Below are 25,431 nucleotides of genomic sequence, written 5' to 3'. Positions count from 1 at the left end.
TACCGCTCGGACGAACGAAGTTTCGATGATCACGTGTTTCGGTGGACATTTGGTTCATGAGCACCGCATTGAACTCATGGAATTTGCCCAAGCATTTCTCTGTACCTTTCAATCACTCCCTCTTTTTACCACCCTTCTTTACCAGCAATCATCGTCTCTTCCACGTCTCTTCCTCCTCACCATTATCATTTACCATCAGATCACTACTTTCCCCTCCTATCATTAGGCGAAATCCCCCTCCTTTCAAGTTATCACCATGGTCGTTCCCATAATTAGGATCGATAACTTACTTCCCGCTAGCCATGAATACTTTTCCATTATATTTCATGAAAAATCTCATCCATTTCTCATTCAAATTGGATGATGAGTGATCCACAACAGAAACCTCTCCATAGCAGATTTGGCGGACCGTGCGTCGAACAATTATTAACTGGTGAGACAAGGTTAAAAATGATCATTCTATGGTTAATCCTCGCCTGCAGTGATTATTAATCATAAATATGCTTAAAAGTTCTACATACCTAATATCAGAAAGTAAAAACTTCACTTCATGTCACTCATTAGGCAGCAGACGAGTAAATTATGGTGACGAGTGTTAAATTCATGGAAATACAGACACCTAAAAGCATATCTCTTTCATGCACCAACCCATCGATGTACTCCTTTCTCCCCCATCCATGTTTGCTCAAAATGTTTTCCAAACAGCATTTACTGACCACGGGCCCGGATGCATGTCACACAAATCCTCCATGCTACGATAAATTAGAGTAGGAAACACCACTACCCTCCCCCCCGCGACCACCACGACCACCACGACCACCCCGCCGACGATGCCCTTCAAACCCACACGTCTAAATGAAAACCTTGGTAATCCTGAGAGTTTTGATTCGAGTAAAATGGTTCTGGTTTTGTATCTCCAAAGCTATGTCTTCCTCTATCCATGATGTTATATGGTGAAGACGGTGAGGTTATACGTTCTTGCGATTATTTACCAACTGCTCGTTCAGCAGATTCTCTGCTCCCGGAAGGCTTTTCCTGTGGGTTCATCACTGGCTTGGATGGATTGCCACCTCTACGGATTGGAAACTCCGATTCTTCGTCGAATTCAAGATCCGGAACAATATATCCAGGAAGACGAGTATTTGTATCAGACTTTATCCGACGTCTTGGGCTTAGTCGTCGTTTTCTTTTGTGCTTCTTCCCCTTTAAACATTGAGATGATTCGGGAAACTTCTTTTCAAGGACAGACTCTGGTACGCCATCAGCAAGGGTGACGCGAGTATAGAAAAGAAGGTATCGACCCGGCTCTCTAATACTCCATCTCTTATTCCCAGCTTCCTTATACTCTTTTTCCATATGCTCTTCTTTTTTATTCCCTGCAACAGCCACATTTCGTGAATCGACCGGTTGGCCGTCGATCCAGTATGTCCGGACATCATCGACGATCTTCATGCCCTTCTTGTCGTATCGCTCGCCAGATAGCCTGACTGAAGCAACCAGTTGATAAACATAATCTTGCTTAGCTACAAGCAACGGAAGTTGGCGGTCCTCTTTCTCTATCACAACCTGGTGGTGATAGTGAATTTATGATGGTTATGATAGTCGCTACATTTTTTTGGTTCAAATTTAACGCATATGAGGGTTGGTAGGTGGAAGAGGAACCTGAATGCTTTATCTCCCACCTCCTGGTGAAATATATTGTGGAGTAACGATGGAATTCCGACCTCTCCATCAGTTTTGAGATCATTCATTCGTCGGATATCTTCCGGGTCCAATATGCCCTTTTCCCAGGTCGCCTTGGCGTTATCCTTTGGCCTCGTAATATAAATTCGGCTTATTGCCTGAAGTACTTTGCTCTCCTTCAGGAGATTCTTCAGGTCATCTCTATTATAGAGTGCCTCAAATGTTAGATCGACTCCTTTCATGATATCTGGAGTGACTGCATCAGTGTGCAGCAATTTTTTAATGATCTCTTCTTTCATAATCTGATCATCCAAGCAGACCCAACCCATGGTCTTCCACGCCATTTCTTCAAACATTTTTTCATTTGGAGTTGCGTTAGGAGGAAGGTCGAGTGTCGTGGCATAATAGAGAACCATTCGTAAGACAATAAGAATGCATCGATTCCATATGTACCATCGTTGTCTACGTTGCTGTGCATGCGTACTCGCAACTCCCTCGGATTAAGCCTGTTCATATTGGGTCCGGTCGCGTTATAGCCATGGAATGGACGCGGTACTGTCAGTAGATAACGCTGATGTCCAATCTCGTCTTTGTATTCTTCTCGAATATCTTTTGGTATTTGAAACGTTATTTTCTCCATCTTTTATGATTGGTGATGGATCTGAATAAATCGTTGTGTTGTTACGAGAGGAATAAAGTATGGAGGAAGAGTTGTGACTCGGATACTTTTTGTTCAGCCTTACCAAATCTACAAGCCTTATGTAAAAGTGAAGCGCACGGCACGTCGGGGGTGGCTTTGGCTCGGGATGATCACACTATGGGAATAGCTTCCACTGTATATTAGTCGAGGTTCCTAGAGGGGATGGCGTCAAGTATTAACGGTATAGGCGTAAGAAATTCTTTGTACTTCAAGTGCATTCCCTTTGGAAACAAGACTGAAGGAGACGGGAGGGGTTCAGGAAATGCAGAGCGGTTCTCGCAATACTTCATTCTATCTATTCTCGTACAAGAGCGGGTATGTAGGCAGGCGGTCGGATTCCTCCCTTCCCAGGCTCAAATTATTATAATGATATTCGAGGAGCATTGGACACCAAATACATCTTTGGTTTCAACTACACAAATATACCCCCAAGTGGTAGAGTTAAACCTGCAGTTCATAGATCCCAAAATGATGAAAATAATACACTCACTGGCAAATTGAAGAGATTCAAGGGCGCACCAAGCCATATAGTCCCCGAAAAATGGGTTGCAATGGAGAACAATGACGCTGTGGGATATTCGGTGAAGTGCAGACTCAGCTAGTAACACCAAAGACAAGACAGGATGGATAGAAAATAGAGTAAGCATATACTCATCAAACGAGAATCACTTTTACGCCATGAGGCGTCATTGTCACAACCCAGCTACCCTTCTATTGAGATCATGATTACATCTATGCCACAGTTTAACCCTATATTACCCATCCATCAGCTCTTCCTTCAAATTCTAGCCCAATTTTAACCTCATTCTAGCCCCATCACTAACTCCCAACGCTGGATACAATTCCTCAATCCCAACCCTAACTCCATCCCTAAACCTGGATATAATACCTCAATTCACATCCCGACCCTGTCCCTAACACACTATCCTTAAAACCCCCCTTCCCCAAATCACGGTTCTTTTTTCACCAACCTGGCTTTCTTCGCCTCCCGCTTGGATTCACACTCAGCGCAGTGAGGGGCAATCCCCAAACTCGAGCTATGTTTGCCCAGGCAAATAACCACATTTCTCGAAACTTTGTTCGCACACTTATCTGTGTGGTGGTTTTTAAAGCCACATTTCTGGCAATGTTTCTTGCATGCGAACATTGAGCATCCCCTCAAGGTGCAGTGCAAGCTTAAGACATTTCCACCGACAGCGTGCATCGCTGTGACATGGTCATGACTTCTGCACACCTTGCAGCCATTTCTTGCTTCAAGACAGCTTTTCCCACTGTGCCCCAAAGTACCGCAGAAACAGCATTTGGTCGGGCAATTGAACAAATAATGACCGGATTCTTCCTTGTTGTTTGTGCATAAGCGTGCATTGCAGGGTAGCTTGCAGTCGAAGATGAGATGGCCTGGTGTAGTTTTACAAACGCATTTGAGTTGAATTCCAGGGCATTCGTCTAGCTGATGGCCAGCTTCACCACAGCAGCCGCAGGCAGCGGCGCATTCTTCCTCGCTATGCGTAGTGTCCTTAAAATTTGTGCATACTAGAGTTGGCGGGGCAGCGACGGATAGAGTCCTATCGGTGTCAATGGTTCTGACCAACTTTCGAGGGCTCCAGCTCCTCTCATCTCCGCGATTCCTTGACTTTCTTCTTCCTCTGCTTCGTGGTATTCCACGGCTTCGTGCTCTTTTCCGGCTTCGTGCTCTTTTCCGGCTTCGTGATCTTCCCCGGCTTCGACCTCGACGTCCACTGTTTCCTGGATCATCTCGTCTGCCTTTCTCTCCCTGGTTGGATTGTATGACTGGAGCGGGTTTCCAAGCAGCGCGGAATTTGATTGGTCTAATCGTATCACAGACATTAGGGTTCTTCAATCGTGACATGCCGCCAGGATTTTGTGCCTTGAATGACCATCTTTTGTCCCGTTCTGTGCCGATTACCTCCTTTTGGTTATTGCCCTCCATGTATTTGTGACCTTTCCAGTAATTGGGGTTGGCCAGCTGGTATTCAATGGCAGTATCCGTAGTCCATAGACCCCTGCCTTCGTACTTTTGCCCTGGGCCGGCGAGTCTGTGCCTCAATGGGTTTATAGTGCAGGCCAATGGTGGCAGGTTTTCTCTGTCTTCAAGGCATATTTTCGCCAATTTGTCTACGTCGTTTATGATGTCGTAAAGCTCACACTCCTGGCTGATGTGGCCACCACTATTGCAAAATGCGCATCCCATGATAAACCCTGAACCTGAGACTGGTCCAATGCAGTGGATGACACGATGCCCAACTTCCTCGCAGTTTCCGCAGGTAGTTTCCTTCTTTGGCAGGTTACTGTGTTTCTTGGCAGCTGGTTCAGAATCATCGTTCGTGCTATCACGAGTTCTCTTGTTGTCCTGCTGAGACTGTCTGCCACCACCTTGATTCATCGGTGGGCCATTACTAGATGAGTACTGGGCATCCGGATTAGGACCCGAGTACTGCTCCCTATTATCGTTCCAGTAGCGTAGACCGTAACCCATTGGTGGGCCATTGTTCTGTCCAAATCGATAATAGTCTTCTTGATTATTTGAACCTTGAAAATCTCCATAATTGGAGGGCGGGTATCCACCATATTGTGGTGGGCCTCGAAAATCACCATGTTGTGGTGGGCCTCTAAAATCACCATACATCCGATGGTTCCCAAACCAACTTTCATCGTTGTAGTAGTAGTTTGGACGCATGTTTTGGTCCCAGCCATTTCCACCATGTTGGGGGAAATTGGGGCCACCATTGTAGCCATCATTGTAGCCACTATTGTTCTGGTTGCGTCCCTGGCGGTCGTTCCATCTGTTGCTGTTGTTGCTGTTATACCTGTTGCCATTGCGGCCGTTATTGAAATTGTGGTTATTCATTCTGCTGGTTTTCTCCGCAGTGTGGTTTGTTGTTGTTTTTTTGAAAGCGAGAAATTGGAAAGTGGGAATATTATCTATGTTGCTACGTGGTAGCGAGGTCGAAATTTTCAAGTCAGGCGTCAAAAATCTCTCAAAAATTTAAGATGATTTAATTTTAATTTCAAAATTTTCAGATCCGGGGCGTCAATATTCATCATATGGCAATCATACTCATTTTACATTGATACACTAAAGGACACTGAATTAACCCATTTACATGCCCAGATGTTTATAGATCTAAAATTAAGGGGTGGAATCCAAAACTTCCAGCTCAAATGAATATTATCTTATCCTCCGAAAGTTCCACCACGTTTTCCCAGCTCACATCATTTGAATGGGTATCTCTGAGAGACCAGACCTTCTCCAGCAGCGGTAGAATGGTACTCCGATGATGCATGAAAGGATCATTCAATGGTAGAGAAGAGAACATGTTTCTGAACATTTGCCGGTCTTCTGCTTTAGCCATACATCCAAAGATATATAAAGGACAAACGGTGGCGCGAAAAGGATCTACACGTGGCAAGCTTGGAAGCATCATCATCACTTCATCGACAACATCACAAAAGTCCGAATTCTCCTCAACCCTTTTAAAGCCCCCAACGACAAGTTCTAAGTATATGTGAGCGGCACGAGTAAACATACGCGTGATGATTTCCTGAGGTCTGATTGGTGAATTGGCATACGAGGGCGAATTTGGGCTTGTAATACGTAGTTCTGACAAGAACTGCTCATTTTGTCCACGTCGGATGGTTTGTCTGATATTATCGGCCTGAGTCTTGAATAAATGAGCATCAAAATTGCCATTCTGAAGTCCGTTCCGTTTGGATTCATGTAGTTGAGAAATACGGCCTATTTCTGTCATAACCCAGTTCTTGCAACCCATAATTTTCTCCAACTTAATTTGAGGTTTCGCGCCAAGTACCATGGGGTGGAGGTCACGGAGTTGTGGTGAATTTCCAGTACTTAGACAAGATACTATGTCTAGCCACATAATCACTCCCGAATGGAACAAGAAGATTATGGAGGATTCGCCATTCTTCGATTCATGTGCCGTTCGTAGCGTGTTGGAGGTTGATTCACCATTGACTATGAAGCCAAGCTCGGTGGCATGTTTGCGGTACCTCTGGCCAAGAAGATCCGTAGCAGCACGTAGATGAATTTGCCAAGAGCTTTTACGCACACCAAAAAGCTGTTTGTGATATTCAGTAAAGCTTGACTAAACTATGCACTACATAAAAGAAGGAACTTGCCTCGAAAAAGATGAGTTGAACAACACAAGCCATGATTCCAAGGCTACTTTCAGGAACAGCCGAGCTACAATCGCTACTATCATGAGCTGATCTGATTGCATTCTGAAACTCATTCAAGCAAATCGCAAGGTGGCCCTCTTGTTCAGCGATACTAGGTTTTGTACACCCACCATAACTTTTTTCACGAAGGACAACACCGCGATGATAGGCACTGAGACCAATCGATGCATGATATAATGGTTTGGTTTTCAACAGAAGCGAAAGTAACCATCCTCGTCCTCCTTCGGCCACTTCAGGCTTATAGATTGGGTACTGCAGTGGAAAGACATTATCCAAGAAATGCATGAGTAAAGCGGCTTCACCAGCAGCAGCCGGTAGTGTTCCCAGAAGAGTTTTTCCGTTGTCTGGAATTGGGGCCTATTTCTTGTTAATCATTCATAAATGCTCACTGTTCTTTGACCTTACCATGGAAGCATCAACTGATGTGGTATGTGCTGAATGAGCAGGAGAAGACTCTGAAGATGTCTTCTGGTAAACCCCATCTTCACTAACAGTGTGGCTTTCTTTGGAGAACAGAGTCAAGGGCCTCTGTGCGAGATTGATGGCTGAAGACTCTCTACTCTCGCCATTATTCTGACCTGTGTCCAACACAACTGGCCGACTTTTTCGACGTGATGTGTGCTTGACGATTTGTTTGATACTATTCGCCATTTCTTTCTCCTTTATCCCATTATCCATCCATTCCGGTTTTGCTCCATACCCATAGCATGTTATCGCTAAAGATTCACATAATAAACATGGTGATGGTTTTCGTTCATCACACTTCTTCTTGCGCAAACGACAGGTCCAACAACCAGTTTTGCTTCGGAGTAAACCATTCATGGAGAAAACACCAAGAATAGAGAATTTGTTTGAAGAAATAATATACAGAGCTGGTTTCTATTCACGATGCTTCAATAATGGCAACTTCACCGTCGTTTCAATTGCTTATAAATCCGTGTGAGTATCATCTTCCCCTAGCGGCCGCCCCCCAAGCAAGCATCGCTGTACAAATTCAGCCACAGCCACAGCCACACTTCAAACATTAACATCATAACTGCCAGAGCATTTTACAGAATCGCATAGAAAATACTCATAATTAACTAAATTTCCAGAACTCAAAGTTATCACCGTATTGGAAGGTAGAATGAGTACTAAGCGAGAATAAGGCGCAAATTTATGTGTTGCAGAGGTTGAACAACTAACTACAAGGTTACTATTCTCTCTACTTACACGGCCCCCTAATGTTATAAACCATGGTACAAGAGCAGAGAAGAGAAGATCGAAACTAGACGCAAACAATTGGCTGGTAAAGATCATGTATCGCTCCAAAACTCCCTTTGCAGTAAATACATCAGCAGCATGCGGAATCGCTCCCTATCAAAATCCCCAGCTAAGGAGTACCTATAATGTTTAAGCCCAACCTCACAAAACACCTTGATATCTGTACTAAATAGTAGAACCAACTCTATTATATAGTAACCTTATGCCACTAATCATCTCATCAAAACACGTCATGAAATCAAAATTCCATATCAAAGAATGGGAAAGTGTGCAGAAGAGATGGAGATTTGAGAAATCGCATACGAAGCAGATACGCAACAATAACTATTCTTCGCAGGACTAATCAGTTAACATCCTATTAGTCTATCTAATTTTGCGGTCTAGATTCCTCTCTAGCTATTAGTATATGAAGCGCTCATCATAGTAAGTATTAATACTTGAATCGTTGAACTAATTAACTCAGATACCCATCATACCTTGGCAGCAAACACCAAAGCTCGACCACAAGAAACAAAATTCCAGATTCACAAACTCGAATCCAAGGTAATGGCTTCACCAAAAAGCCAAGCCAAACTAATACCAACCGTTATAACCTCATTAACTCTCTACCTTTACGATGAATATCCCGATATGCAGGTACCAAGATAACAGACACTAGGTAGAACTTAGTTCCCAGCTTCCCACTTCCAACATGATTTGCTAGTCTTTAATTCAAAGTAGCTAGCTAGCTAGTACCTCCCCCCCCCACAGCACCCCACCCCGCACACTATACCTCTTCCGCGATACCACCTAGTAGGCTAGGTACCTAAGTAATAACAAACCAAACAAACAATCTAGAAAAGCAGGGAAATCAAGTCTCTACAGCTAGATCGAAAGATAGTGATCTACAAACAAACACACGATTCGCATAACCCACTTTTTTTTCTTAGCTACTGCTACTACCCAGTTACTAGTACGGTTTATTACTCGTATGAGTGGGAAGATCGACATTGGCATCGACATTGGCATGTCAAGGTTAAATGGACTACAAGAGGAGAGTTTAAGTTTTGACCGTTTGATCTACTAGTCATGAAGATCAGATTATTATTATTAGAGAAAACCTTGGTATGCATAGCTGAAAAATAATGCAGGTACTTTCTCTTTCCCACCTTCGAGTGTGTAAGTTTTGAGAAATTTGACTTGAATTTGGATGTTACTTCATCTGTGCCATGAGAATAGTGACATGTGTCTGGATTGTAAAAATCACTCCCCGTATTCATAGTGCCATGCCAATAGTGAGTGGCATATGTCTCAATTGTAAATATCACTCATATACCTCAAAATGCATGTTAACTTGTGAGTCTTGTATAACCGAGATGATAAAACTTATGTGACTATTGTTACTACGAATTATACTATGTAGCTATACGAATCATACTCCATCCTGAATGCATGAATCCCAATCCTCCACGAATAAAACCCAAAATGTTCCTTCTCTATCACTTCCAAAATTAGAAATTAAAACCAACAACTTGAAGCTTCTCATCCGGGTGCCCACAGCTTCCCTCTCTTGATTAAAAATTAAATATAAACTTCCACAAATCCAATAACCACTCCTCTAATACCAAATGTCCATCTACACATTACATTCAATCATTGCAGTATTTGAGGTGTGATCGGACACATCTTTCGACTTTCCAAGTCTGCCAAATTTCCCCGTCAACGATTTCAAAGTGGGATTTGAGAATGAAGGTTTAGAAAAATGTTTTTTGAAGCCGGGTTTTGATTTCGATTTCGCTTCAGATCCAGGTTCAGGTAAATCCAGCTCCTTTCTACGTTCTCTGCAGAATGCTTCTTCGTCCTCCTCCTCGTTTTCCCGTAACTCCTGACCTTCCTCTCGAGAAGGACCAGGACAGTCACAGTGAAATCCTGGGGTTTTATTCCCGTCACACCAAGGCAAATGATTCAGATGAGAAACATATACGATCGTACTAGATTTATCAACTGAGCTGGACCTAGCCTGAAGACAAGGTTCTGAGGATAATTCACCGAAAATATCGGGCGCTTCGATGGTGCAGTAACCAGAATCTTGCCTGAGAAATTTTGGGATAGGTGGACAACGGTCTGGTCTCTTTCCGAGTGCGATTACTGCACTGAAGTTATGACGACTATGATTTTCCGGACGGTGAAACTTGGCCAAGTCATTATTATCCGCATGATTTATCCATGCGAGTGGTCCACCTTGACCTTCATTATAACCTTCACTATAAATCCAACAGATAAGTACTCCCCCCAATAGGGGCAAATCGCCTCCGTGATTCATTCTTTCCCAGCAACTCCAAATCCGATCACTGGATGTAGTAAAGATTTTGAGGGGTTCGGGTCGGTAAGGCATTTCTTCCTTATGTTTGCTGAAGATGTACATCATTCGAGCGTCGTAAAGATGAGCCGTCCGTTCAACCATGACACTCCTTCGATAGACATCAGTTTCCTTTGTGATCCATACCCACCTTCCATTAAGCAAATGATTCTTAACCAAGTCAAATCCAGTAACTCCAATACTTTGATCTTCGGTTGGCAGGTCTGCAAAATTCCTCCAATCATTGAGTAAATAATCATTATGATCAATTAGTAGAGCACAATGATTCAACATATCCCGTGAAAGATCTTTAGAAAGTACCATCCTTGTCTCCTTCCAAGTGATCTCACCCATATTGGTAACACGTTCTGGGAACTGAAATACGGGTATTAACTTGAGGCGCCCGCTTGACCCATTAACCTTTCGAGGATAAAAGTCATCCTTCGCATGGGCATATGCAAAACTAATACCATCTTCGGATTGCGTTTGCGAGATAGTCTTTTTGAGTTTTCGAATTTCTGATTGATGATTATATTTAGGTATGATGGATTGGACAAAACTCAGATCCTGTGAAACGGGCGGCAGATCCTTTCGAAGATCTTGCTCTATAAATAATGATTTTAGAGCTGGTTTGTGAAATTTGACGTCCTCTTCTTTTCGATGATCAAAAATCTCTTTCATTTCTTGAAAATGCTGTACCTCAGATAGCATTTTCTCGGATAGTTCCTTTGAGGTCTTGAGGCTGAAATGAATTTGTTCGTCAGGTACTTGAATTTCCGAAGCAATGACTTGAAGTTCCGGAATGATTGCTCGAGGGTGTGAAGGTGAAATTACACTTGAAATGACAGGCAGTCTTTGAAGCTTGTATCCCGGTAACGTGTAGTCATCAGGAATAAAGGAGGAAGGAAGAGTAACTCTCAGGATACAACCTTCATTTCCCTCTGAACCATATTCCTCATAAGTAGCCATAATTCTAGATGAGCTCAAGGGAGATGATTATATCGAAGAAAGGGAAGATGGAAAATGGAGAGATTAGAGAGGAAGAAAAAGTTTCAAAAGATAGAATAGTGGAAAAGGCCGAAAAATTGTGGATGGTAATACATGGAAGTGTAAGAAAGCAGTACGTGGGCAAAATTAAATGTATTGAATGGGGGAAGTGGTGTAGATTATATAGATATGGAAAAAAGTGTGGGGCTATGGGAATTCCCCAGCTACTAGTGGCACCGTTTGAACTGCAACCCAGTAGTTAGTATACTAAAAGAAGCCAAACCTTTAAGCCTTTTATAGCTCGCCCATAATATTGAAAATGACACTGACACTGACACTCGAAATTCATGGAAATAAAGTCATTAACTTCAAACGGCCAAACAAGCATCAAATGTACATGACTTGTCCAATAACGCGCATGTTCCAGCTACGCATTAGCAATAGTACGCCAAACACGTCATCCATCAATAAGATTTCCCTCCATTTCATTACGATTTCTCACTCTCTCCATGATATCATCCTTTGACTTTTGTGTAATAAGTTTTTGATCTTCCAGGCGGGTTATTCCTTGCTGAATGTGTTCGATGTGAACGGACAAAGGTATATCGGTTCTGTCACGTGAAAGTTCTGGTGCGGCTACCCTCTCTCGTAAATCCTCTAGACCAGAACCAATCTGTTGAAGCTTGATCAGAGTTCCCGAAACATGAGCTAAAGCAATCTTACGTCTGTCCCCAATATCTTTCAACAAATTGAGCTGGCCATTGAGTTTGTTGATCTTGCCTCGATGACCACCAAGCCATGCCCATAATTCCGATAAGGTCTCGTCCTTGCTAGCTTGTACTTGAACTCCATCTCTTACTGTGATTCCGTGGATAATCTCTAAACGATCTTCTAAATTATTTAGAACTAGCAATAGAGCTTGTGCTTCGACCACCAATCTAGCAATTTCTTCTTCCACAGCTCGAGTATGCTCCACATACTGATCAAGAATGAGTCTTTCAGAAAATTTGATAGGCTGGAACGGTGCAAGTAACTTGTCATTAACAAAGGCTCCGATCAAGCCACGAGAACTTTCGCGCTCCTGAATACCATCAAGAACCCGTGAGGTCCAACGCGTGATAGATATGACACTATCTACCGCTCTACCCACATGACTATTGAACTTTGTAAGGTCCCATGATGCAATCTTTGCTGTATCGATGAATCCATCGAATTCCAGAACGAGCTCGTTCCTAAAATTGAAAGTATTAGCATTCTGTTCTTGGAACGAAACTTATTTGGCGTTCCTTTAGGCTACAAGGCTTGTATTGAATGACTCGCTAGTTAGAGTCGTCGAGTGATTGCTTACCTTGACCTGAGTTGGCTATATCGTACAAGTTGACGTAGATCCCTAAGGAAACTCTCCCCACGTTTCATATCCAATGGTAGCGAGACTCCACCAGCGCTTTCCTTTAAAATGTCTTCAAACTGGGATTGAACCATCATCACTTGTTCAAACTCAACTGGCACTCTTGCTCTATTGACGGGACCGCCATTGTCGGTAGAACAAAATGGTAAGTTTAACAATGATGATCCTGGGAGAAAACAAATAGGAGATAATGATGCATAGATGGAACTTGTAATCAGGTTTCTAGCAGCTAGAGAAAATCCATAGAGTATGCATATAGCAAGTAAGTAAGATAGGGGCGTTCGCAAAAGTCTAAGTGCACCTTTCAGAATTTCTAGGATCCATGTAAAAGCCATAATTGTATGGTCGGAGAGAACAGTGATGATATCTTTGGCGTCAGAATTTGGTCGATGAGTTGTATTAAAATTGGTGGTGGAAGAGGCGAAAGGGGATTTATTATAAGATGGCTGCTTCCTTAATCGTATGTTTGGGATTTCATGACTGGTATCATGTCGCGAGTTTCTTCTCTTGGATTCCTGAAACCGCCTGGGACTTCTACCTGTGCTCTCACTTTGAGACCATGAAGCTTCTAAAGTTTCTGCGTCTAGAGGAGGCATCACAAACTCAGGATCCGGGGATCGGTTGTTACCTCTGGTAGATCTTCGTGGAGTAGAAATTATTGCTTGATGATCGTAATCTTCCTCGTTTGGTGGCAAATATTCATCTATTTCCTCGTCATGACCATCTACCACCCATGATTCACCAAGTTGTAAGTTTGGTTTCCCACCACGCATTGTGCAAGGGACGTTTGATATTTTAGGTTTGCTCTGGATCGTATCGTTTGCGACGATAGGTAATAATAATGAAAGAGATGCAAGTAAGGTTAAACTATGTTGGTAGCCGGGAGGATATAGTATGTAGCACAATAGCAAATACAACGTGGAACGACGAGAAGTTTATAGAATGTGATAAGGAATGATTTGGAAGAGCTGAATGTGGTAAAGATTCGTTTATATTGGAAATGGCAAAAGTAACTTCATTCAGTCTGATTCATAAGGTTACTCTGGGGATAAATAAATAAATAGATGATGATGTCTCATGATTTTGCTGTTGTCGACTTTCCCACCTATCGTAGCCCCTGCAAGATGTAAGATCTTATATATATCCTGGCTTCACGTAAAGCCACGTCCGGTGTTTGATGGTTCATGCATTATTGTGGCATTATGGTATATTGTGGCATTGTGACGCGTCAACTCGTGATTAACCCCACCAACCACAATTTCATCAAACTTCTCGGGAAGCTGTTTGAATATATGGAATTCGCAGGATTAAGATCTTGAGTCACAATTATCGTGATGGTCTCCTCTAGAGCCTTACGACTGTTCCAGAATGGATTGAATGTCAAATCGACCTCACAATGCTCTCGATATTGGGCCCCAAAGAAGTCCAGTAATGCAACAATTATCCTCACGCGTTCATGTGCATCCTGCGAAAGTCCATCGAAAGTCGCAAAACCTACCACAACCCTCCCAACCCCAGCAGCTGATCATCGGCAGCTAGGAATTGAACAAGAACTATTTACTACTTCTCCTTATAGTCCTGGCTCACCTCTATTTCTTCCTAAAGGTGCGCGCATGTTCAAAGCATTGACCGAATTTCTCAGTGCACAATATTCACATTTCGGTTTCGAAGAGGTCATAACACCTACAATATATAAAAAGTCATTATGGGAAAAGTCGGGACATTGGGAGAATTATGCCGAAGATATGTATTCAGTAATTGGTCGTGGTGCGTCAGGAGAAACAGTTGAGGGTCAAAAGGGAGAGAATGAAGAATATGGTTTGAAGCCAATGAATTGTCCGGGTCATTGTTTAATATTTGCATCAAAGCAAAGAAGCTATCGTGAGATGCCTATTAGATATACTGATTTCAGTCCATTGCACAGGAACGAGATATCTGGTGCGTTGAGCGGGTTAACTAGGGTACGAAGATTCCACCAAGATGATGGGCACATCTTTTGTCGACCTTCACAGATAAAAGAGGAGATCTCTAAAACATTGGAGTTTGTGAAAATGACGTACAGCACATTGGGACTTGGGATGAATTATAGATTGGTGTTGTCTACTCGACCAAGCGATCACTACATCGGAACAAAGGAAGAATGGGATAATGCTGAGAAAGCATTAAAGCAGTCATTGGATAACAGTGGTCGAGAATGGACGATGAATGAAGGGGATGGAGCTTTCTATGGACCAAAGATTGACATCATTTTGAAAGATTCTGATGGAAAAGAGCATCAAACTGCAACGATTCAACTTGATTTTCAGCTACCAAAACGTTTCGAGTTAGAATATCAAGCCCCCGCACCAGAGATTGAAGCAAAGGGAGAGATTACACATGACCCTATTCTGTTGGCTAAGCAAGGACCAGTGACGCCGGTTTTAATCCATCGAGCTATCCTAGGGTCTGTCGAAAGAATGATGGCACTTTTAATAGAACATTACAATGGCCGTTGGCCATTCTGGTTAAACCCTTCTAAAGTCACTATCCTTACGGTTAATGATTCTGAAGTAGTTGTAAAATACGCGAAAGTGGTCAAAAAACAACTAGCACATCATTCACATCACAACTTATTCCCAAGATCGCGTCACGCCGTTGAAATTCCAATTGAGCTAGATGATAGTCCACGATCGCTCAAAAAGAAGATATCCGAAGCAAAACGGAAACGTTACGGGGCAATAATCGTCATAGGCAACCAAAATGTTGATGACAAGACTGTCACAGTTGACTTATCAGGTATCCCAGAGAGCGAACACTTGAGCCCGGGAAAGGATATTCGGCAGATCTTGAGCCAAAATCACACATTTGAGGATGGCAAGACATGGGAAGAACGGTTAAAAACGTTGACTATTAATCCTTCGGGGCTTAGGAATGTGTTTTCATCACTGCTCCATCGGTATATGTAAGATATTAGAATTGTAAAATATCAAGAAATAATTGTAACCTGGATCTCTGTGAGAAACAAATCATAATGCTATGACCTCGATTACTGCATCCTTTTATGTCAAATTGTACCTGGTGAGGACCTAGTTAGTAATTACCTAGATGCCATTGGAAAAGATTTCTGCTGGAATAAGCAATAACTTTATGAGGTCCGAGCTCTCCCTCTTTGAGTTCTCATGAACTGCAACTTCAAGAACCTTACAGAAAGCAACCATAATCCAAGACTTCACAATAAAAATGCTTCACAATTTTTGATCAATCACTTACTACCAACAGCACTAACTAAAGTAAAATTTTACAAGATGTCTACCCCAGCAGCCAAACGTCGTCGAATTGAAGCTGCAAATACTCTTCAAAAACCCTTCCGTTCACCATTCAAGACACCATTCAAATCACCCCTCATTAAAGCCCCTCCAAACACTCGCGCTTCTACTGCCGCCTCAGCAGCCTCTATTCCTCTATCTTCCAAGATTTCAAGTTCTTATCCGGTCGTGAGCATTCCATCTCCAAATACAGTGACGCGCGTCAAGAAATCCTTCACATCACCGGTTTCCCCAGCGGTTCTTAATGCCGATCCAAATATTGCGCCGCTACTCAAAGAGCAAAGAGAATTGGAGAAACAACTGAAGGCAGTCAAGGAGGAATTAGACATGGCAGAACAGGCGAAGAAGATTGAGAGGGATAGTAAAACTAAAGATAAGGATGGAAATGGAGAGATTGATGGAGAGTTAATAGAACTGTGTGAGAAGTGGAAAGGAGCGAGTCGATTAGCAGCAGAAGAGTTATTTGGGAAAGTTAGAGATAGGGTTAATAGGTACGTCACTCTACACTTGAGGTTGTAGGGCTGTGCTGATAGGTTGCGATGGAGTAGGATGGGTGGACCAAGAGCTTGGAAGGAAATGCAAAAGAGACAACAGGAATATCAAAATAATTGGGATCAGGATGAAGTAAACAACAATAATAATGACGATTCTGATGACGATGATGAGGATGGTAAGGTCAAGGAGAAGCGAGATATTTATGCAGAGTATAGCATTGATCCTGAGACGGAGAATGAAAGAGCACAGAGAGCTCCGGGACTTGGTGATACTGGAGAGAATCCTGGAGAGGAAGATGTAAGTTTGTTTATGTTTGACTTGATCTACTACTGATACAGTACAGGAATTTACAATGGCAATGATGCTGAGAACATTAAATGTGGATTTGGCAGTAATTGGGTATGATAGGGAGCAACAAAGATGGATTGATTGAGTGATTGATGGCCGTTTCACATATTCACATGAGCAAATAGTTGTTGCTTAAAAAGACACACTCAAAATGTTATTAATGGTATCTGTAGGATCATTTTTTCTATGTAACATTGACTTGGTGTAGCTAAAGACTACCGCGAGTAGAGGGTAGAATTTTCCCTATTATGAATGGTTACTCATTCTTGGCTGAACAATTCTACAGGAGAATAGGGAGTAAACTACGAGTTTCAATTTGCGGAGAGGTCAGAAAAAAGGTGAATGAGATGAGATATTAGCCAGAGCAAAGCCCTCAGTAGTGTCGCTAGATATGTGTTGTCTTTAAGATAATATTAAAACATTATTCTTTTTTGATCGACTTTCGCAGTTTAATGGGTGTCTTCCACATTGAAAGTATGACAGAGATCAGAGTGCAATTTCACAAACTGTTATATATCATGGTTGATGAACACATGATACTCGAATTATTTATGGACGGTGGATGCTCAGACTGCGAGACTAATATAGTTTACTCGAGTATACTTAGAGCTACATGCAGTACAAAAAGAGGGAATTATATTGTTTTTAGCTTCATACATGGATGGATCTACATGTGAATGTATCATCTATTTTCCTCAAAATGCCTATCACGCACTTACCCCATTTCGGCCCACGCTTTGACATGTTAATCCATAACATGTACCTGATAGGGAATAAAGCAATAGGTAGGTACCTATGTAGCAAGACCACCCAAATTCTTCATCATCATTTCCATCAAGCGTTTAGCTCATCTTAATCTCGTTCCTGCAATGACACTCTCCATAGTGCTTGTAAGATTAGTTGTCATCATAACTTTCTCACTGCCGATGAGCCTCGCACTTCCCGTTTCCCCGTAAGATTCTCTCCATTCTTCCCCTCAATCTTTCTCTCCACCTCTCTAATCCTATTCTCCATCTCCCGTTCCTTTCTTCCTTTTTTAATCGTCCATCTAGCATCATCTCTCTCCATCTCCATCTCCCTCCTCACCTCCCCCCTCAACCCCTCTTCCACATCCCGTCTCACTTCCTCCCTAATATCCCTCTTCGCCTGCGCAACCAACACCCCCTCTTTCCTATTCCTTCCCATCTCCTCTCTAATTACCTTTTTCAACTCCTTTCTTACTTCTCTCCTAACTTATCTCTCCAACTCCATCCTCAACTCTCCTTTAATCTCCCGCGTAACTTCTTTCTTCAAATTCCGTATCCCTTCTCTATCCCTCCTAATCTCATTCTTCAACTCCATCCTAACTTCTTGTCTAACTTCCCATTCTAATTTCCTCTTTATCTCACTCTTTAACCCTCTATTTATATCCTGTAGAATTTCCTCTTCGATAATTCGTACATCTTCCTCACTATCTCTATCTCTCTCAAAATTTCGTAGTTTGATGTTCCTTCAAAGTTAGAGGATAAAATACTACACTGTGGAAAGCGCTGTATATATGTAGGTAGGTCAGGCTTATGTATCATTTCATGATGAAATAAAACTTGTTTTACGAGATGTGTCTTTTTAATCTTACATCTTGCGCCTTACATCTACCCGTAAGCTGGCATATTAGTACTGTGTCCTCGAATTCACGGGCGCGAATGAGAATGTTCACTATATTTAGGTGAATTGTGAGTTGTTGCAGCTGCTGGAGCCTACTGATTTTCTTCCTACATCTCTGACAGCCGCACGATTGGAATCCATATCACAAATGCTGATGAGACATTTAAAAATGCAGCTAGGTTGAGGCCTGGGAGAATCTTATACATCAAATACTGCAAGATCATACTGCCAGAAAACTCGCTTGTAATTTCAGATTAGCTACTATTCATCATCACCTTCTTCTTCAAACTCATCACCATCATCCACCTGACTATCCTCATCTTCATCATCTTCTCCTCGAATGAATGGCACAAATCTGAAATCAACAAAGCTAACACCACCACCTTCTACCTCAACCATAAATTGCAAACTCAAAACACCTTGCTCATCACCCCTTACACTAACTTTACTCGCTAATCTCATAGCCTCACCAGCAGCTTTTATCATATCAAAACGATAACTTTGAGACCATCTTTCTTTGACCGCGAAAGTTTCTAATAGCTCTCTCCCTTTAGAAAAATCGACACTAGCACTACCCAAATGACCAGTAGCGGATAAGCTGATAAAGGGTTTCGAAGGTAGAGCAAGAATATCAAGTCGATTTGGAGTTGTGGAACTCAATTCTTGAATGGCATCAAAAAGCCAACGAGCTTGCATAATGATTTTGACTTGCATCGAATTCCTTTGGAATGGTATTTCTTCAATGTCTTCTGGTTCATAAGTGTTGAGATTACAAGTTGTAGTAACCCCAGCTTCTTCAAGGATAATACTAAAAGGTGATCCTGTTCCGGCATAAGAAAAACGACATACACCGGCCATTCCCAAAGCTTGGTTGCTAAATGCATTTGGACGATTTGGACGGATATTACTATTGTAGCCTTCATTTTCGGGTTTGAAAAATCGTGAAGTGGCATCTGCTGCGCCAAAAATCTGTAGAGTTTCGAGCAAGGCGGAAAGCGATATTTGAAAGGCAGGTAAATCTTTCAAGGATGCATCTTCCTGATCCTCTTCGAGTTCTGCTTCCGGAAGAGTGCAATTGAAAGTAGTAAACAGAGCCTTGTCAAGAAATACGATTCCTAAAAAAAAAGTTACAAGGAGAACTACATCCATTGAACCCAGGGAAGCTAACCTTGCACTACTCTTGATTCTTCAACCGCGAACCGGATGCCTTGGGTACTAATCTGGACATGAACTTTAGGTGCGAATCGTATTGTATTGAGTAATTGAAAGAGCTGCCGAGCAGAACTGGAGACGGCTTTAAAGATTGGCACTACTGGCTTGTCATGAGCAGATGGTGTCGACATTGCGAAAATAAAGAAAAATAATAGACGGATGTAAAATGAAGAGGAAGTGGGATATTGAATCTGCGAGATCACTGATATGAGAATTGTATTAAATCCTTTTGCTTTTTCTATCATCCAGCTATTGTACAAAAATGTGGTAACGTAGTATGTTCGTTTCGATGATGGAGGGGTATCTTAAACATAAACTCCGACGGCGCAAATCATGTAAACCGAGCCGAACCTATTTAATATCAGTATATGTACGGAAAAGAGGAAATTTCGAATATAACATACGCAATGGCTGCTGAGGCAGGAAGTCCAAGTAAAGGCACAGTGAGAGCTGATCGATCTAAAGCGAATGATTAGTACAAGCTTGGTATTATGATATCGAGACGCATACTGAGTCCAAACAGTCCAGAAAGAAGAACTCCTATACACAATAATGAGAATCCCAAGGTGAATTGGCTATCTTTTCCAACGGTAGGGATGAAGGGATTGCCAACGGCACTTTCCCAAACTCCGTGTAATGAGGACTCCATAAGATGAGCTTGAGAGTGGTTATCGGCGGTAGGTAGTGTTGAATCGACTATGAAAAGTTTGATTGTTACTTAAGAGATTGGTTGAAGGATTGATTCTGAATTGAAGAAACTCGAGTGTTTTGTTATTGTTGTTGTCGTCGTTACTATGTACACTTGCAGCACTCGTACTTTGCATAAAGCTCCCTCCAACTCCAAGCTTACGACAAATCTGGCTTTACACCCTGGAATGGCTTAGCGTCGGAAAAAGCTCCACCGATACTAGCACGGTACACTAATGCACTTGGTGCCACTCACTAAGATGATGACATAATACAGGGAATCTCGATGTTCAACTTCTCCATGTTTCCACCTCCTCTTTCCCCTCATCCTCATTCCCAGTCCATTTACATCTCTCTCTCACTACATTCAGAAGCGACAATACACTTCAATTTACAGGACCAATTAAAACGGCAAGTAGCAACGATATTATTGAACTTTAATCATCTATCTATATCACATCCAATACTCAAAGTAAGTCAATCCTACACACATCAACGAAAATTGCTAACATGCCTCCCTCAAAAGAACTTTCCAAAGATCTAAAAATCAACTTGGGCGATCATCAATATATCGATAGTGCAAGACAATCTCTGAGATCAGAAACCCAAACACTTCAGAAAACAATTAATCAACTGTCAATTTCAACCCCGGAAGTTTCAACCCAAAGAGATACTGCACTTCAAGATACAACATCACAAGTTACTTCCAGTGAATTGACTACAGCCATGGGTGCAAATCCTCAAAATCCTCCAAAACGAAAGGCTACAGAAGAGCCACCTAGTACTCCTGTTGATTCTAAAAGGATGAAAATGAATGAAGCCGAATTGTCTGCCCATTTAAAGAAGATGAATACAGAACATCCTGCCAACATCAACATCATACCTTTCCCAGAAAAAGTGAGTCTCCTGGTGTAATTCCACATCATCTCTTTTTATCTAACAATAATTTAGCCGGCGGTAATTGAAGAGCGTGAGGGTGAAATCGAATTTCGAGTTGTCAACAATGACGATACGAATGCAAGCACTGTAATCCTCTCGGGACTGAAAGGTATTTTTCAAAAACAGTTGCCAAAGATGCCAAAGGAATACATTGCTCGTTTAGTCTATGATCGAAACCATTTATCTATTGCTTTGGTAAAAGTTTCACCACTGGAAGTAATAGGAGGAATTACATATCGACCATTTGATGATCGCGAGTTTGCGGAAATTGTCTTTTGTGCCATATCATCTGATCAACAGGTCAAAGGATATGGTGCACATCTCATGAACCATCTAAAAGACTACGTCAAGGCTTCCTCTAACGTCATGTACTTCCTCACCTACGCTGATAATTATGCCATTGGATACTTTAAGAAACAGGGATTCACTAAAGAAATCACTTTGGAGAAAAGTCGCTGGATGGGTTACATCAAAGATTATGAAGGTGGAACAATTATGCAATGCGAGATGCTCCCAAGAGTTCGTTACCTCGAACACTCTCGAATGATCTTGAAACAAAAGGAGGTAGTTAATGCAAAGATCCTCGCCTTCAGCAAATCAGACGAAGTTCACGCACCACCCAAACAATGGAAGAATGGCGTTTGCAAAATAGATCCAATGTCTATCCCAGCTATTCGTGCTTCTGGTTGGACACCTGCCATGGATGAATTAGCTCGTCAACCTCGTCATGGACCAAACTTCTCACAGCTACAAAGACTCCTGAGTTCTCTTCAGAATTATCATCAATCTTGGCCATTCATCTCACCTGTCAACATTAATGATGTAGCCGATTACTACGATGTAATTTTGAATCCGATGGACTTTCAAACCATGGAAACGAAGCTTGAACAGGATTTGTATGAAAAGCCGGAAGATTTTATCGCAGACGCAATGTTGATTTACACCAATTGTAAGAAATACAACAATGATTCGACTCCGTATGCAAAGTGTGCTACCAAAGTGGAGAAATATATGTGGAGTCTTATCAAAGAAATTCCTGAGTGGTCATACTTATTGGACAATTAGTCAATGGGTGTCGTTGGGTTTCAGGCGTACCCGGATATGGAATTAGGGGAAGATGGGGTTGGAAAAATGGGATGGAATTGTACAGCATGGAGTACTTGGCATGAATAGCGTTGAATAGAACGGAGAAGACGGACATGAGGACGGGGTGTAGAAGGGAAGAACGGAATAACGTAAAGTTTAAACTTGATGTTTTAGAAATGTCCAGTAGCGACATGGACATAAAAAGAATACAGTTCGTATCAAAAAGTAATCAATCTTTAAGTCCATAAAACCCTGAGCTTCCATTATATATGAATAGGGGATTTACATTCTAGAAAATTGATCGCACTACATAAAGAACGAAAATAACATCTTATAAAATCTATCGCACTCATGCATAAATACCTGGTAAGATTGAGTACCTATTGATGTACCTAGGTAGGTAACCATCATTCCCAAACCCCGAGCTAACTATCATAAAAGAGATGAGGTAATGTAAGGACTATAGTTCCATGTCTGCTAACCCGAGTAGTAATAGCGATAGAAATCACTAATCACTATCCTTTACTTATGTAAAGACTTACTAGAAACTTTTCTCCCTAGAAAAGGAATAGATAGAGCTACTAGGTACTCTTAGAATTTACACTCTACTCTTTATATTATCTTATCCAGTCCTGTCCTGTTCCCCAATAGAGTGCAAAGCCATAAAATTATACACTTGTGCATATATATATATAGCATTCATATATATATATCGCAGGCGGTGCATATCATGTTAATAGGTAGCCTTTAGTACTTTATCATATCTCCAGCTTGGTATGAATAACAGGCTCGAGTTGCTTCTTGGTGTCGTTATAAATTCTAAGAGAGTAAACTAAAAACTTGATGTGGGATGATTTTTGGTTGTAATTAGTTGTTTTGGAGGAGGAGGAGGAGTTGGATATTTGGGTTTGGTCATTTGGATATTTATATCCTTATACTTTGACCTTTATCAATTACAATTACAACTATAATAAAGAATCAACTTTCAAAACAGTCTAAGCATTCTCCTCGATAAATTCCTAAGTATCCGCGCAATTGTTTTAGAGGATATAGAAGTCACTAACTCCCAAATATCCGCAGATGCATCACGCAGGGAGTCTCTCCAGAGGCAGAGGGGCTGTCTCTCTAATCTATCTCTGTAGAGTATAGCACGTATTTAAATCGTATCTAGAAAGTTTAAGGAAGATGTTTTTATCTGCTCTTTTGATATCATTGATGTAATGATTGTGTAGCGTTGAGAAGGAGATTGTCGATTGTCGATTGATGGAATATCATGATTACAAATCTTAGCATAATTACCTATGTCTTGATCCTGAAGAAGTATACGTACGTAATCTTACTCATACAGTATGACCTGGCCCGGTAGTATATGCATACATGCATACACGCATGGAGACGGGAATTCGAATTCGAACTCGGGTTCGCGGGTAAGAAAATATTTTCTCGTTTGTTTCATCTCCAGCTCATGCAAGCAGATGGTGATATCGATATCCATATAGCTTTTTTTGAGTAATCTTACGTTTAGCCATGGCCAGATGTAAGATTACTAGTGAAGCCTAGAGGAGATAGATAGAAAAGTTAATAAGCTGTATAGATCCGGAACCGGAGTCAAGGGGAGAGATCAGGAGAATTGAGTGGTTAGCGAGAGAATATTAATTTGCTTTGAGGCTGGGATTTTGAAGTGGGAATTCGGTTTAGTGTAGTCGATATTTTGGCGGGGTTTTTTTTCTGGTGTATAGGTAGGTAGTAGGTAGTTAACTGGGAAGTTACAATATGTAATATGAAGGGATGGATGAGGAGGATTAGAAGGGGAAGAAGGGGAAGAAAAAAAGAAGGAAGGAGGGAGAGAATGAAGTTTGAGGTTTTTGGACACTTAATATATATGTGCGGGAGTTAACTGAGCTATTAAAAGTCTCTGAATATCTTGTTCGATTATTCGGGCGTACATACGCATACTCGATCTTAGTCAGCATATCAATTATCCAGATCCCCGAGAATTCTATTACTATCCACAGAGTAGAAAGGTTAAACAAGTAGACTTCGATATCTCGTTCGGATGAAGTATCTCATTATCAAGTCATCAAGTCATCAACTCATCAAGTCTGAGTTATCCATGAAGATTTAACTTATAATCAGGCCAGGTCAGGTTATCTTGAGTATCATAACAGCCTGTGTATATCTTAACATTTGAACATCTTACATAGAAATGAGATCAATCACAATTACAATCACAATTATAATCACAATCAACCCCACTTCAACATATATAAAATAATTTCCAGAGCAGAATATTAACTAGAGAAGATAAGAATCGATGCCGTGGTTCAATATGAAAGCTTTTTGTTCTCTTGGATGTAAGGTGTCCTGGATGTAAGGTGCGCTGTTTTCGTGAAACTGGTTTGCTGTGATGTGAGGTGATGGGATGTGAGGTGATGGGATGTGAGGTGATGGGATGTGAGGTGATGGGATGTGAGGTTATTTGATGGGATGTGATATTGTGTGTTAATGTAATATTTTTCCTTTGGGGAGGAGAAGAGAGGAGATAACATTCTAGTTTAGGATTAAATGATGATAATGATAATATTAAGAATAATAAATATTTTAATTCAGCTACTCAGCTCAGCTCAGCAAGCAGCTATATCCCTTCCTTTCTTTTTTCTTCGCTTTCTCTCTTCCTTCCTCTCTCCTCTATATTACCATCCCTCCTCTGTAAAGCTCTCCATCCCCATCCCCATACCCCAGCATCCCTCCCCACTTCCTCTCCCTCATCTGTTTAAAAAATCCCAATTATGATCCTTCTTTCCTCTCTTCCTTTCCCCCTTCATTCCTCTCCTTCCTACATAATGACTAAACCAAACTATACCGTACCACCCACCCATCCACCCACCCATCCAATCCGTATACCTACCCATCTACACAAATAAACCCCCCTCCTTCCTCCTCCTCCCTCCCTCCCTCCCTCCCTTTATCCTTTACCTCTCTTCATCCTATCCCTCCTATCCCTCCTATCCCTCCTATTCTATATCTATATCTATATCAACATCTATATCTATCTATATCTGTACCTATACCCTCCCTCATCGCATCACTTATACCTATACTTATTTCCACCTCATAT

The 25,431-nt window shown here is 41.6% G+C and overlaps 11 protein-coding genes across 11 annotated transcripts; 3 read left to right on the top strand and 8 right to left on the bottom strand.

Annotated features, from left to right (window-relative positions):
- Window positions 1-984: 984 nt before the first annotated feature.
- SS1G_05811 (predicted protein) lies at window positions 985-2,039 on the bottom strand (the record flags this gene model as incomplete). The annotated part of the gene is made up of 2 exons (XM_001592839.1): window positions 985-1,566; window positions 1,725-2,039. The coding sequence occupies 2 exons, from the start codon at window positions 2,037-2,039 to the stop codon at window positions 985-987; spliced, it is 897 nt and encodes a 298-aa protein (XP_001592889.1).
- Window positions 2,040-3,332: 1,293 nt separating this feature from the next.
- Window positions 3,333-5,252, bottom strand: SS1G_05810 (predicted protein; the record flags this gene model as incomplete). Its single annotated transcript, XM_001592838.1, has 1 exon — window positions 3,333-5,252. The coding sequence occupies one exon, from the start codon at window positions 5,250-5,252 to the stop codon at window positions 3,333-3,335; it is 1,920 nt and encodes a 639-aa protein (XP_001592888.1).
- Window positions 5,253-5,562: 310 nt separating this feature from the next.
- SS1G_05809 (hypothetical protein) lies at window positions 5,563-6,216 on the bottom strand (the record flags this gene model as incomplete). Its single annotated transcript, XM_001592837.1, has 1 exon — window positions 5,563-6,216. The coding sequence occupies one exon, from the start codon at window positions 6,214-6,216 to the stop codon at window positions 5,563-5,565; it is 654 nt and encodes a 217-aa protein (XP_001592887.1).
- A 277-nt stretch (window positions 6,217-6,493) lies between these two features.
- Window positions 6,494-7,423, bottom strand: SS1G_05808 (hypothetical protein; the record flags this gene model as incomplete). Its single annotated transcript, XM_001592836.1, has 2 exons — window positions 6,494-6,958; window positions 7,007-7,423. 2 exons carry the CDS (start codon window positions 7,421-7,423, stop codon window positions 6,494-6,496), a joined length of 882 nt encoding a protein of 293 aa, XP_001592886.1.
- Window positions 7,424-9,479: 2,056 nt separating this feature from the next.
- On the bottom strand, window positions 9,480-11,171 carry SS1G_05807 (predicted protein; the record flags this gene model as incomplete). The annotated part of the gene is made up of 2 exons (XM_001592835.1): window positions 9,480-10,107; window positions 10,354-11,171. The coding sequence occupies 2 exons, from the start codon at window positions 11,169-11,171 to the stop codon at window positions 9,480-9,482; spliced, it is 1,446 nt and encodes a 481-aa protein (XP_001592885.1).
- Window positions 11,172-11,646: 475 nt separating this feature from the next.
- Window positions 11,647-13,193, bottom strand: SS1G_05806 (hypothetical protein; the record flags this gene model as incomplete). The annotated part of the gene is made up of 2 exons (XM_001592834.1): window positions 11,647-12,421; window positions 12,538-13,193. 2 exons carry the CDS (start codon window positions 13,191-13,193, stop codon window positions 11,647-11,649), a joined length of 1,431 nt encoding a protein of 476 aa, XP_001592884.1.
- A 738-nt stretch (window positions 13,194-13,931) lies between these two features.
- SS1G_05805 (hypothetical protein) lies at window positions 13,932-15,542 on the top strand (the record flags this gene model as incomplete). Its single annotated transcript, XM_001592833.1, has 1 exon — window positions 13,932-15,542. The coding sequence occupies one exon, from the start codon at window positions 13,932-13,934 to the stop codon at window positions 15,540-15,542; it is 1,611 nt and encodes a 536-aa protein (XP_001592883.1).
- A 339-nt stretch (window positions 15,543-15,881) lies between these two features.
- SS1G_05804 (predicted protein) lies at window positions 15,882-16,830 on the top strand (the record flags this gene model as incomplete). Its single annotated transcript, XM_001592832.1, has 3 exons — window positions 15,882-16,393; window positions 16,451-16,694; window positions 16,741-16,830. 3 exons carry the CDS (start codon window positions 15,882-15,884, stop codon window positions 16,828-16,830), a joined length of 846 nt encoding a protein of 281 aa, XP_001592882.1.
- An 821-nt stretch (window positions 16,831-17,651) lies between these two features.
- SS1G_05803 (predicted protein) lies at window positions 17,652-18,394 on the bottom strand (the record flags this gene model as incomplete). Its single annotated transcript, XM_001592831.1, has 3 exons — window positions 17,652-17,937; window positions 17,992-18,201; window positions 18,381-18,394. 3 exons carry the CDS (start codon window positions 18,392-18,394, stop codon window positions 17,652-17,654), a joined length of 510 nt encoding a protein of 169 aa, XP_001592881.1.
- A 256-nt stretch (window positions 18,395-18,650) lies between these two features.
- On the bottom strand, window positions 18,651-19,538 carry SS1G_05802 (hypothetical protein; the record flags this gene model as incomplete). The annotated part of the gene is made up of 1 exon (XM_001592830.1): window positions 18,651-19,538. One exon carries the CDS (start codon window positions 19,536-19,538, stop codon window positions 18,651-18,653), a length of 888 nt encoding a protein of 295 aa, XP_001592880.1.
- Window positions 19,539-21,014: 1,476 nt separating this feature from the next.
- On the top strand, window positions 21,015-22,292 carry SS1G_05801 (histone acetyltransferase; the record flags this gene model as incomplete). Its single annotated transcript, XM_001592829.1, has 2 exons — window positions 21,015-21,185; window positions 21,240-22,292. The coding sequence occupies 2 exons, from the start codon at window positions 21,015-21,017 to the stop codon at window positions 22,290-22,292; spliced, it is 1,224 nt and encodes a 407-aa protein (XP_001592879.1).
- Window positions 22,293-25,431: the final 3,139 nt, after the last annotated feature.

This window comes from Sclerotinia sclerotiorum, genomic scaffold (assembly GCF_000146945.2).
Source record: "Sclerotinia sclerotiorum 1980 UF-70 scaffold_7 genomic scaffold, whole genome shotgun sequence".
Classification (NCBI taxonomy): Eukaryota; Fungi; Ascomycota; class Leotiomycetes; order Helotiales; family Sclerotiniaceae; genus Sclerotinia; species Sclerotinia sclerotiorum.
This window is presented reverse-complemented; position numbering and strand designations above follow the sequence as displayed.